At 30.1% G+C, this 12,913-nt stretch overlaps 2 protein-coding genes across 2 annotated transcripts; both read right to left on the reverse strand.

The window, feature by feature from the left end:
• Positions 1–1,960: 1,960 nt before the first annotated feature.
• Positions 1,961–5,724, reverse strand: LOC145962812 (facilitated trehalose transporter Tret1-like). The gene is made up of 4 exons (XM_083084169.1): positions 5,304–5,724; positions 4,254–4,525; positions 3,108–3,532; positions 1,961–2,852 (listed from the first exon to the last, which is right to left on the reverse strand). The coding sequence occupies exons 1-4, from the start codon at positions 5,449–5,451 to the stop codon at positions 2,225–2,227; spliced, it is 1,473 nt and encodes a 490-aa protein (XP_082940295.1). The 5' UTR covers positions 5,452–5,724; the 3' UTR covers positions 1,961–2,224.
• A 2,639-nt stretch (positions 5,725–8,363) lies between these two features.
• LOC145962942 (ubiquitin carboxyl-terminal hydrolase 35) lies at positions 8,364–12,627 on the reverse strand. The gene is made up of 3 exons (XM_083084461.1): positions 10,821–12,627; positions 10,414–10,637; positions 8,364–10,201 (listed from the first exon to the last, which is right to left on the reverse strand). The coding sequence occupies exons 1-3, from the start codon at positions 12,308–12,310 to the stop codon at positions 9,264–9,266; spliced, it is 2,652 nt and encodes an 883-aa protein (XP_082940587.1). The 5' UTR covers positions 12,311–12,627; the 3' UTR covers positions 8,364–9,263.
• Between the last annotated feature and the right edge of the window lie 286 nt (positions 12,628–12,913).

A 12,913-nucleotide genomic window follows, 5' to 3' on the forward strand; every position in this document is an offset into this window, starting at 1 on the left:
TCTGATAAAAAAACGTTTAAAAGCATTTAAAATACGTTTAAAATGCTTTCTTTTCCTTTTATTCATTAAAACGTTTGTTTTCTCATGGAATTAATAAAATAATGCATTCATACACACTCTCTAAATGTGAATCAATATATTATCAGTGAAAACAATTAATAGAGTCATTAATGCAGCAGTTATAAGTTATTATAGCACTATAAATCAATAATATTTCACTGAAAGAATTAGCAATATTGACTATTTTAATCAGTAATATTAGATGCATATACGTGAATATTCAACATGCATTTTAAATAGGTAATGATTTATTTTACTTAAATAGATAATGAACGGAAAATAACAAAAAATAAGCGTTTCTATTGAAAATCAATGAAATATAGATTTTTAATGATCTTATTCATATATTTGTAAATAGAAATTAATCTAGTTTTCGTAATAATTATGTGTGTGTATATGTATGTATATATGTATGTATGTATTTATAATTTGAAATTAATTAGAAATTAATTAAAAGGTATTTTTTATTTTGTCTTTAGAAACGTGAAAAATATGTTTCCTTAACTATGGTTTTAAAAATGTTTCTATAGAAACGTTTCTTATTGATGCTTTACGGTTAAAAAGCATTGGATACGTTTAGGAAACATTTATAAAACGAACGTGTACTACCTGGGCTCTTTCTGATTTAAGACAAATCTGTCTTAAAACAAATAGATTTGGATTAGGTTATATCTTCCGGAAGTGGTGCCCCCCCCCCCCGTAGCGGAACCCACTGTACCTACGCATGCACTTTGCAAGCTAAATTGAAGTTCATTCTACATCTAATCTCCAATTCGGAGTGCAGTTTATGCAGATTTACCCAAAATAAGATCACAGGAACATTGAACTTATTTTATAAATAACTTTGTAATAAACAATGAGCGACAGCTAAAACTTTTTGCAAATTAATCATGGACATGTCCTTGACAACATATGTCAAGGTCATCGAAATTGGTGAGGTCTTCGCTAATATGCGGTTTTACCATTATTTAACATATATTATATATTTAATATTATTCGAAGATCATTGATAATATATAAAGGCAGATTTTATATTTAATGTAATTTAATTATATCAAGATTATTTGACATACTTTTAACTTTAGTATTACAATCTTAATAGAAGCGATAGAGGTAGTCATATTATACATAAGTAAAATTTAACATATGAAAAGTACTTTTTGTTATTTTATTTGATATTATAAATTAAAACTGATATTAACGATTTAAATATTATATCATTAATATTCGAGACAGAATTAAAATATATATACTGACATCCCTCTATATAGTATAATTTGAAAAAATAATTAATTAATAATGAATTAATTTTTTAACATTTTAATTTTTATTTTTATAATTTCAAAACGTTACAATATGTATGCGAATACTAAAATAAATATAAATGTCATTGAATGACTACTTTATATAATAGATCTTTCGTTAATAGAAAATAAATACTTTTAGTGAGAAAATATGTAAATTGATGAATATTGAAGCAATAAATAAGAAAATGGATTTGTAGATAAAAGATCGAATTTTGATAATAAAAATTTCAAAATAGTATTTTAAAAAATAACATACATGTGAAAAGCGAGGAATAAAATATATGAAGATCAAAAATATTTAAAATATTAAATTGAAATGTTACAAACACATTTAATGATATAATTGATTAATCTAAATTCTTCCTCATAGTGTGGTGTAATATCACAGGATGATGATTCTATAATATATCGAAAATATGAATTCGAAACAAATTAAAGTCCAAAATTCATTTAAAAAATATTTAAATGTATCTCCTCTGTAAATATATGTTAAAAACTAAAATCAACGAAAGAACTTAAATCAAAATTATAATTGTCGCTTAGGAAATACAAAATATTATTATTATATAAGAACACAAAATATTATTACACTATAAAAGTTTTGTAGGTATTGCTCGTATTACTTTCGAGAGAGAATAAAGAAATTCTTTTTTGACTCCTTTTTTATTCAGAATATGAATCAGTTTTGATAATTTTCTAATTGTTATTCGGTATATATCCTCTTTACGATTTATCCTTTTAAACGCAATTAACGTGGCAAATCCGATATACGTTCGATTTCGAAATATATTTTTTTTTAATGAATCATTTAAGAATACTATTCATTCAAAAAAGATTAAAAAATATATCTTCGATTCTCACTGCTTCGATAAACCTTGCAATTGTTCTTGTATCTGCTCTAATGTCTTGCCTTTGGTTTCAGGTACATAAAAGAATATGAATAAAGCACCAGCGAAACTGCACGCAGTGAATATCCAAAACGGTATATGTATACCAGCAATATCGGCAATGATCAAATATGATGTTGTCACGACAAAAGATGTCAAATTTATTGCTATTAAAACAATCGTGCTGCCAAGTGCTTTCACATTTGTAGGAAATATTTCGCTGAGCAAAGTGAACGGTAGCGAAGCCAGGCCCAAGGAATACATGATTGTGTATATGATGACACCTGTAGCGGGCAACCAAGTAATATCGTTGGTATTTATATGATTGTATTGCAGATTGAAATACGTCGCAACCATAGCGGTCGAGCTTGCTGTACCAATGCAGGAGATTATCAGCAGCGACCTTCTACCGCTGTGATCAGTGATGAACATACAGATGATTGTAAATATCAGTTGTACGACGCCCAATATCATAGTCAAGTACTTGCCTTCCAGAGAAGCATTCATCTGATCGAAGATCATTTGAGCATACTGCATCATTGCTTGAGAGCCGCTCATTTGCTGAGTTATGCCCACGCACAATATTGTTATTAGAACTCTGTAAAATCAAGTTTATTGATCAAATTTGGCTGAAATAATAGCTCTACTATTCTATCGTTGTAATTTCAAATTACTATAAGGTCAAAATTCAATCGAATAGAAAATATTTTCGAAAATACATAGAGAAAAGAATGGATTTGTACAAAATTACATTACTTACAAAATTAATTGTAATAAAAAAGATATTTTCAAAAATTTTTTATCGATTCATTAATGATTATGTGTGACGATAAATGGAAATTTAACATCTCACTTGCGATTTCCTGGCACGCATAGAAGTTCTCGAAAACCAGTTTGATCATCTAAATTGGTTTTCACGAACCGCTCGATATTAAATGCTTCATTGTAAACGTCCTCTTTGCCTCTCAATTGAATGAGAGAGTTTATGGCTTTCTGTTTGGCGTTACGATGCATCAAATAGTATGGAGATTCCGGTAGCCAGATGAAAACAAGCATAAATAAACACGGTGCAACCAAAGATACGAAGGTGATATTTTGTATCGATAAAAATGGACCTATCACAAACTCCATTAAAATGCCGATTTTCGCAGCGACTGTTAACATGGACGTTAAATTACCGCGGATGTGTGCTGGTGAAATTTCACCCAAATACATCGGCGTGGCTGTATAAGCGATGCCTGTAGCCAAACCGGATATAAATCTTGATATGTATAATTCCTGTAAAACAAAGAAAAATATAAGAAATTAAAGAGATTGATCGCGCCAAATTGATTACACATAGCAGGATAAGGTGATTAAATAATGCGTCAATTTACAAATATTTAAATAAAATATCTACAATATTATATATACATATTATATATACATATATATATATATATATATATATATATATATATATATATATGTATATGAGATACGCGGAATCAGCAGTGTTCTTTCTTATCTTTTCGTCATTCTCAGATAATCAATCTAAGAGTTTCCTTAATCATTGATAATTAAACTGATAACATATTATTATGCATGTTATCAAGGCCTTAATTTAAGTTTTTAATGAGGCACTAAGAGACACTTAAGATTTCATTAATTATACGTATTAAATATGCTAAAACGTTATATAGGTAACAAATAAATTTAAAGAAATATATTCAAAAATTTCTAAAGAAATATATAATTATATACTGTTTGAAATATATTTAGCACTCTTTGTATTTGCAATTACTGAATTTTAAATTTCGGATATAATATATGCATATAATAATAAGTGCAAAATCAAGGAAAGCAAGAATAAGTGTCATTACATTGATAAGCGTTACAAAGATGTGCATTTTCTAGGCAAACTTAAAACAAAGACTGAAACTATGTATAATCAAAATTTCACTAATTAATAATTTTGAATCTCAAGATGTAAATACGATATTTTTTCTAGGATACTTACTTTCGAAGATGTTGCAAAAGCTATCATCAACCAACCGATTATCGAAGGCACAGCAGTAAATAACATAGTATTTTTTCTACCGAAGATATTCACAATGACTGCACAAATAATGGTACCTACAGCTCCACCGAATGTAAGTAAAGATGCCACCCAAGAGGCTTCTTCCGGAGTTAGATGCATAGGATATTTTTCATCCTTCCCTTGCATCAATACAGGCAAAGATGGCGACGACCAACCAAGAAATTGGCCAATCGACAGCATGCCCAGATTTCCTTCCAGATAAAATAACATTTCGAATAGGTTTTAAGAATCTTTTTCTTCTTAACTGACATTAATAATGTCAATTTTGTAGAAGAAAATATTTTTCAATGTAAAATTGATTTACATATTATTATTAAATTTTTTTCAATCATAATTTTTTTAAATTTTAATATAATTTTGTATGCATCTAAAAACACACATAATTTAAAAAAATAACGTAATCGAAGTTGCAGATAGGTATTCTAAATAAATAAAAGTATTTATATATTCCGTTATGGAAAATATAATAGGCATACATGTAATAATAATAACATAACAAATAATTATTAGGATAACAACAAAATGCATAAAACAAAATGTATAATAATTAAATATAAGTTTTGTTATAAAATTATAAAGAATAAATATTTATTAAAAGAACTGGAAAAGTATAAATTAAATTAAATATATATGTAATATCAAAGTCATATCAACATAGCATCAAATCTTATATGGATTTGAAACAAAGCAATAGAAACTAATCGTTGCAGAATCACCGAATATTATTGACATTAAAATCTATATAAAAATATTTAATTTTACGTTGATACGTGACAATGACAGCTACATATAATACACATCCAACATTAAGCATAGTTATTTAAAAAAGTTTAATAAAAAAGGAATTTAAATTATTGCAAACACTTATGTGTAATTATAAATTTAAAGTAATAATGTATGAATATGTAAATTTAACGGAAATATTTTTATTTCCATATTTATCTCAATGAATGCATGTACATTACATACCCGCTATGGCAGCAAGGTATAGCTTCTTCATCTTTACAATACAATCGCTTCTGCATGCGAATATTAAATGATCTAAGATGAGCTTGGGACAAATAACTATTGAAATTCTAGACGAAGATTGTTTAGACGATTTAGATAATAGCGTCATATCAGTTTTATCTGAAGTATTGAACAATTTTTATATAAGTTTCGTGTTATCTAATGAAATACAGATTTAAGACTTTTTTTACAATCTCATTATATGAGACTAAATATTTTATCTCGTGAATGATTATATTATTGCAAACATTAAGTATGTACATGTATCCTTTTTATTATTGTATATATAAATTATATAAATCTAAATATATAATTTATGATATGCTGTATTGCAGAATAAAAAGAAAATCTTATTATTAGTTTGAGATTTTTTTAAATTAAAACTTTTTTTTCTTGTATTACCAAGAAAAAAATTCAAATCATGATGCATCCTATTTTTGTATATTGCAAAAAAATGATTACTATAAGGCTCATAAAACAAATTAACAACAGTAGAATGCCAACACAATATAAATTTTTTTGTAATGTTTAATGATAGTAAATTTATTATAATCGAGATACAAAGAATTATATTAATCTTTCAATATGAGTGATACTTTACACAAAAATGGTAATAAATATTGTACATTTAATACTAATTGATGTTGACGATAAATGGAGATCATTTAAAATGTATAATTTTACTATCCCAATATTACATTTAACATTATCTGCACTATTAATATTACAATGTTAATAAAAGCTATATAATATTATAAGTTATAAGATATAAGATATAAGTTATAAGATTATAAATGAAATTAAAAATTTCGCAAAATTTCCATTTTAATGTGAATACCAAGATAAAAAAAATTAATATTTTATCAATTTGATAATATAAAATTGTCACGGATTTATGACGTTTTTGAAATATATATATATATATATATATATATATATATACAGGGTGGGCCATTTTAATCTATGCACCCAAATTTCTTTGTACCTAAGACAGATACGGAAAAATGATTCAGACAAAAGTTTTATGGTTTCGAGGGGGCCATAAGATGGTATCATTGGTTTGACCTTGAAGAGTTATTTGAAGGTCACATGAAGGTCACCTTTAATTTCTTAAATGGAACCTACTATTTGTCATTGCACATTCTTGTAGCTTATCTCGAGAGCTTTCCAAAACACTATAATTAAGTACTTTTTTGTTAAGTACTTTTTGAGTTATGAGGCTTGAAATAATTTCTTAATTTTACATAAACCGTAAAATATGTTGTAAAATATTCATTTTTCGATTATCTTACCTTAATACTTTTATGTACAAAATAATGAGAGGAATCAATTGGTGTAAAGAAAACACATAGTTGTTTTTAAGAAAAAATATGGAATTGTTAATTGCAAATTACATATTTTTTCTTAAAAACAACTATGTGTTTTCTTTACACCAATTGATTCCTCTCATTATTTTGTACATAAAAGTATTAAGGTAAGATAATCGAAAAATGAATATTTTACAAGATATTTTACGGTTTATGTAAAATTAAGAAATTATTTCAAGCCTCATAACTCAAAAAGTACTTAACAAAAAAGTACTTAATTATAGTGTTTTGGAAAGCTCTCGAGATAAGCTACAAGAATGTGCAATGACAAATAGTAGGTTCCATTTAAGAAATTAAAGGTGACCTTCATGTGACCTTCAAATAACTCTTCAAGGTCAAACCAATGATACCATCTTATGGCCCCCTCGAAACCATAAAACTTTTGTCTGAATCATTTTTCCGTATCTGTCTTAGGTACAAAGAAATTTGGGTGCATAGATTAAAATGGCCCACCCTGTATATATATATATATATATATATATATATATATATATATATATATATACACACACACACACAAAATATATGTATGTATAATGTTTCTCTCTCCATAATTAAAATAAAATATTCAATATAGAATGACAATAAATTTGTTCTCTTAGTTTTTTAATTTTGAGCGCTAAACTTTATAAACATTAGTATAAATACAATTGTTACATTACAAAAAAATATACTCTTTATTAATTGAAAAAAATATAACTTTGAAAGTGAATACTGCGTCAATAAATAAAAGCGCAATGTGTGGCATATTTAGACAAACATTGCATTATTATTATCTTATAAAAAGACGCACGGTTATATACGCATATACTCGGTTATATTATAATTTTACTTTATAAATTACATTTTTACAGCTAAGTGCATTTAGTAAGCTCATAAGCACAAACAAAATATAACAATTATAACAGTGTTATATCAGATAGTCTTGTATTTATTAAATACTGTTTTTTCTCTTTCTTTCATTCTGCGTTTGTAATAAAACAGCAAATGTACAAAAAACCACAGCCGATTAAGTCGTATTTCTCATTTTCTCTTAATATTTTTTTTAACAAGTCCTGGTAACCTTACACAAGCACTTTTCAGACTCCTTAGATGCCCTTTAATAAATATTAAAGTTCTAAATGGTAAAATTCACATGACATAGTATTATAAAATTTGCAATAATTATCCATTTTTTAGTTAACGATGATGTCACGATGATGAAATTTATTAACATCAACAATATTCTATAGTAACTATTTAATCACTTATATCTATCGACAGGAATTCACTTTTACAACTCATATGCAGAGTGTGTTACAAAACTCTATCTCGATATAAATTGTGTCAAAGATATTATATTTATTAATAAAAAAAATATACGTATCGGAAAAAAACTATTATTTTCAATAGAATTTTGTAACATTCTGTATATATAGAGTGAGGCACTTGTTTTTTATTTGCTCACCCTTAATAACGTTTTTGATTAATATTCCTAATCTGAAAAATATTTCAAATGAAAAATTGCCTTGGAAAAAAAGAAGAAAAATCAAAGAAAAGCAGCTTGTCTTATTTTTCCATCATATAAGTTTTTTAAATAGGACACAACTGCTACTTGAATAACATTCTATAAAATTTAACAAATAATTAATTGTATTAGTAAAACAAATATAAATATATCTTCAAAATTTACTACTAAAAAGAGATACATATAATGTTGCATTGAGCATATGTGATACAAGAATTAATACAGTGATATTCAGTATATGTAATAAAATTTTAATTGTATCGAAAACGTCAATATTTGCCGAGGGTAATTGCATTCAAGAGACTATAATTTAATAATGTACACACACATACACATATATATACACATATACGCGCGCGCACACCTAACATAAGATAAATTTATAAAAACAATATGGACAAGAAGAAAGCTTAAGATGTGTTGGAGAATATATGGGATATTTTCTTTAGTAACAAATTTAAAAATCACTACATAACAAATAAATTTAAAAATTATTAGATAATACATAAATTTAAAAATATAGTTTAAAAATATAAATGAACACATCTTTTTTTATATACATTATTAGTGATTGGAAAATAGAAACATTAATTTGTAATAGCCTTAATGCTTACTTATCTTTCATGTACATAAATGTATCTGCTTGTGTTCATATAAATATTATTCTCATGTGTATTGATTTATATTTTATGTACATACAAATCCATTTGCACAGATTCGAGTTCTGGATGATAATTGCACCTTGCATTCTATTTCATACAGCTGCTATAAGTTTTTTTTGCATAGCTATCATTGAGTTATACTAGTGTGATGAACATGTACAGTGATGTATATTTCACTTTGTAGGTGTAAAATGCAAACTAATATCAATTCTTATAAAAGTTTTCCATAGCGATACGATATGGTGTAGAACCATAATATGCTAAGATTACTTTGTGATGATTGTAATTCTTTTATCTACACATATATAAAATACTTATTGTTAGAACAGAGTTGTTCATGCAATTGGCAAGACTTTCGCCATTTTCTCATATAATATATTATCTCTTAATAAAGAAAACGGTTCGCCGGGACGTCGATTGCACCGCGACAGCTACTAGGTGGCGGATTATCATCATCGGAATTATTATGCTGTCTCAAAGATCTTGTTGGAAGTTGACTACGTTGTGACGCTGTCGCTCGCCGTCTCAGCTCCTCTATGTAATCTGTAGTATCATTCGCTATCAGTTCCTGTATACCTTTGCTCAGAGTCGACAATTCGGGTTTGTCATCTTCGTAGATCCCATCGTGGATTCCTGATTTTTCATAAAACAATATGTAAGGTGTGTCGGGTGGTTTCAAGCTTTTGAAGTCTTCGAACGTGGTCTGGGATACAAAACTATCGTTAAATTTGTACCAATTTTGCTTAGAATCACAGGCGTATGTGAAATAGTGCCCGTAATCCATGCTATAACCAGAATGTACGACAGCGGCGTACAAATGATACGTCTCGGCTGCGGTACACGGTATTGCCGATACCGGCAACCGTATAGTATCGTTGTATGTCACTTTATGCCGAAGTTTCGTCCTCAATCGCGTGTCAAAATCATATCGGAAATGTTTTAACGTCAAAACTAAGTGCGCGGGTGCCTGTAGAATTGTAATGATTCTCTGTGCGTCGCACAATTTCGTACATTTGTCGCATCGGTACTTGTTTTCTCCCGTTAACTTCTCCGGCGTGAGATAATAGTTGATGAGGTCCTGAACGGAAACTTCCTGATTTTCTTGTATTTCTTCGGGAAAGCACAATTGCAGATCGCGAAATTTGTCCGTATTGCGAGAACTAGTGTCACATTGTGCGCATTGGTATGTGATCTGACACTCCCCACCCAATACTCTGTGTACAAGCGATGTATATGCGCCTGTTTCTTCACCACCTACGGATTGTATACCACTGTCCGTCGAATCTGAATGAGAATCGCTGAGCCGCTGTCCCAGCTCTTCACCTGTTCCAAAATCATTCAAAATATTCAAGTCAAATAAAAATAGCACTATAAACATAAAATATAAACAGATGTTTAAACAATATAAAAAAATATAAAAGAAATAAAAAAGTATTAAAAAATATAAAATATAGCAACATAAACAGAAAAACTGGAAGAATTTAGGTGTACAAAACGTAATCTATTTGATTTATACATAAAAATAAAATTATCACCTCGCGTAAAGTCCGCTAATGATTGTGTTTTCCGTTGCAATGCCAAACCTTCCGTTAGATCTTCTTCGGTTGTCCAACGCTTAATGATACTTTTCGTTGATTCTGTCGGCAATATTACATTGTCTTCTTGCTTCTCAATTTTACATTTAAGAGTTGCTGTGTCACTTCCTCCACAGTTTGTATTGGCAGATTTTTCTTGTTCATGTAAAACATCCAACAGATGACTGCAAAAAGAAAGAAAAATTTATTAATCATATTTAAAAATAGTATTTAAAAATTATATTTAGTGATAATTTCAAAATTTTTATTCACTGTTGCGTGTACATAGATAGCAAATAAAATTTTGCTTTAACTACATATTATATTAACGAATAAAAAAAATAAAAGCAGGAAGATAATATATTAACCAGAGAAATTCTGAACTGTCCTGTTGCTGTCCAGGCAAAAAATACGTAGGTCGCGAAGCTCGTAACACTTCAGTAGGTGCCAAGCATATTCTCTTAGAATATAATAATAATGCGAACAAATTTTGCAGTTTCTCCAGCAAAGGTGTTTTTCCTGCTTCATTCAAAGGATGATAATTCAGTACTTCTTGGCAAAATTGTCTGGTCATTAATAAGGCTTGCAGCACACTGTTCATGTAGCAAGTGTTTCCAAGATTGGAAAGTCCAACTTTTCCAGACAATGGTCTTTCCGATTCCACAATTGGTTCAAACTCCTTTGTTTCATCTATCCATACCGGCTCTCTGCAAAGCTCTGTTACAACTTGCAACCGCGGTAATACAGGGTAAGAATAATTCTCGGTACTTCCACATGTTGGTATACATGTCGAAAATCTTTTGCTATATACTTTCATAATATCAACTAAATTTTGTATACATTCCTTACTGGAATCTGATTCTTCCTTCATCAAATCCTTTATCAATGCTGGTATTCTTCTAACTATATTTTGAATAACCGACAATGAGCTTTGCCTTTTTAAAATGTAAAATATAATATTGGAAGCATTCTGGCGTATTATTGGTATCAGCAACACTTTGCACATTAACATTACTATATCTACCGAAGATTCTGTAAGCTCAAGAAGAATGGAATATTTGTGTTGTTTTTCCAAACCATGTATAAATTCCATTATCCAAACACTGAGACGATCTTCACGCCATTGCGGGAGCCAATTGCACAAAACTTTTAAGGCCTGGACTAACTGCTGATCGGAATGCGATTGGGACAGAATCCAATCTACTGCCTGCGGAATAACGGAGGACTCCACCAACTGCAATATAGCGGCAAGACCTGGACCTGGCTCCTGCTTTCTGTTTGTGTCCGAGATGATATTGTATAAGGTTTGGAGACAAGTAAATATTAGGATATCACGCTCCCCGTTCTTTGTGTTCGAGCATAGTATTTTGAGAAAATGCTGAATCTTGGTGGTGTTGTCGTAGAAATCTAAAATTTTTTTCGCCTCCAAGGGCATTTGGAAGGAAGACAGACTCATGACTATCGCTTCGCAAAGCTTTGCGTGATTCGCCGATCTAGGCAGGTACACTCGGTTATCCGCCAATGTGTTGAGGAGCTCGGTCAATCGCGACATGTCACCGATGTCCGTATTTCGCAGTAGCACGGCAACGTCGTTGGAGATTGGATTGACGTTGAAACGCTTCTCAACTATATACGGCGACATCCACGTCAGGATCTTGGGCACCTCCGACACGTTGCGTACGTGACCTCTGAGGATATCCCTGAGCGTATCCTCGCAGTCGATCAGCTGACCGAATTCCCGATTGTCCCGCAGATTCTTCAGCGTCAGCCAGCCGTCGTTGATGGCCACGTCGTTTCCCGATACTATTAATTTCAAACATTGTCCGATGTCATTCTTCAAAACATGCTCGGTATCCATCTCGTTCGATCGGACGCGAAAATCGAGTTACGTTGACGACTTATCCTTGGCTGAGGCTCAACAACGGGAATTACTACCATTAACCCTCAATCGATGATGATTCGCGTGAAAATGAAAATGATTTCATGGTGGTGAAAAATCACGAAGGGGAAAAAAATAGGAAGTACACCGCGCGCCATAAATTACACATGTCGTTCGAGACGATCCTTTAATGAGAAAAAAAGACGCGGCGTAATGGACGATTCATACGAGTTCATCGCAGATGAGCTCTAATATCCAATAAAAGAATTTGTTTTCTAGGGACGAAAATGTCACTCGGCTCCATATTTTCTATCGGGTCTAGTGGGATCACGGTCTTACATACAGGTCTGGAAACTCCGGTGGTGGGGGAGGTCTCACTTAGGCCGGTATTCATAGTCCGGTCTTATATTTAAGATCGTCTTTAGTTCATCTTCAGATAATCCATAGCCAATGAAATGATACATACAATATCTAAAGATGAACTTAAGACGATCTTAAATATAAGAACGGACTATGAATACCGGCCTTAGTGTGTCCGTTTTTCGGAAGTTCACGGCTTGCCTGCTAGGTTCGCTGCGATCT

This window comes from Camponotus vicinus, unplaced genomic scaffold (genome assembly GCF_025532165.1).
Source record: "Camponotus vicinus isolate PSW18456_S1 unplaced genomic scaffold, iyCamVici1.0 SCAF_12, whole genome shotgun sequence".
Classification (NCBI taxonomy): domain Eukaryota; kingdom Metazoa; phylum Arthropoda; class Insecta; order Hymenoptera; family Formicidae; genus Camponotus; species Camponotus vicinus.

Coding starts and splice junctions, on each gene's coding strand:
- LOC145962812 (XM_083084169.1), bottom strand. CDS start 5,451: ATGACGCTATTATCTAAATCGTCTAAACAATCTTCGTCTAGAATTTCA. Junction 4,526..5,303: donor ATACCTTGCTGCCATAGCGG/GTATGTAATGTA, acceptor TTTATCTGGAAG/GAAATCTGGGCATGCTGTCG. Junction 3,533..4,253: donor CTTTTGCAACATCTTCGAAA/GTAAGTATCCTA, acceptor TTTGTTTTACAG/GAATTATACATATCAAGATT.
- LOC145962942 (XM_083084461.1), bottom strand. CDS start 12,310: ATGGATACCGAGCATGTTTTGAAGAATGACATCGGACAATGTTTGAAA. Junction 10,638..10,820: donor GACAGTTCAGAATTTCTCTG/GTTAATATATTA, acceptor TTCTTTTTGCAG/TCATCTGTTGGATGTTTTAC. Junction 10,202..10,413: donor ATTAGCGGACTTTACGCGAG/GTGATAATTTTA, acceptor ATTTTGGAACAG/GTGAAGAGCTGGGACAGCGG.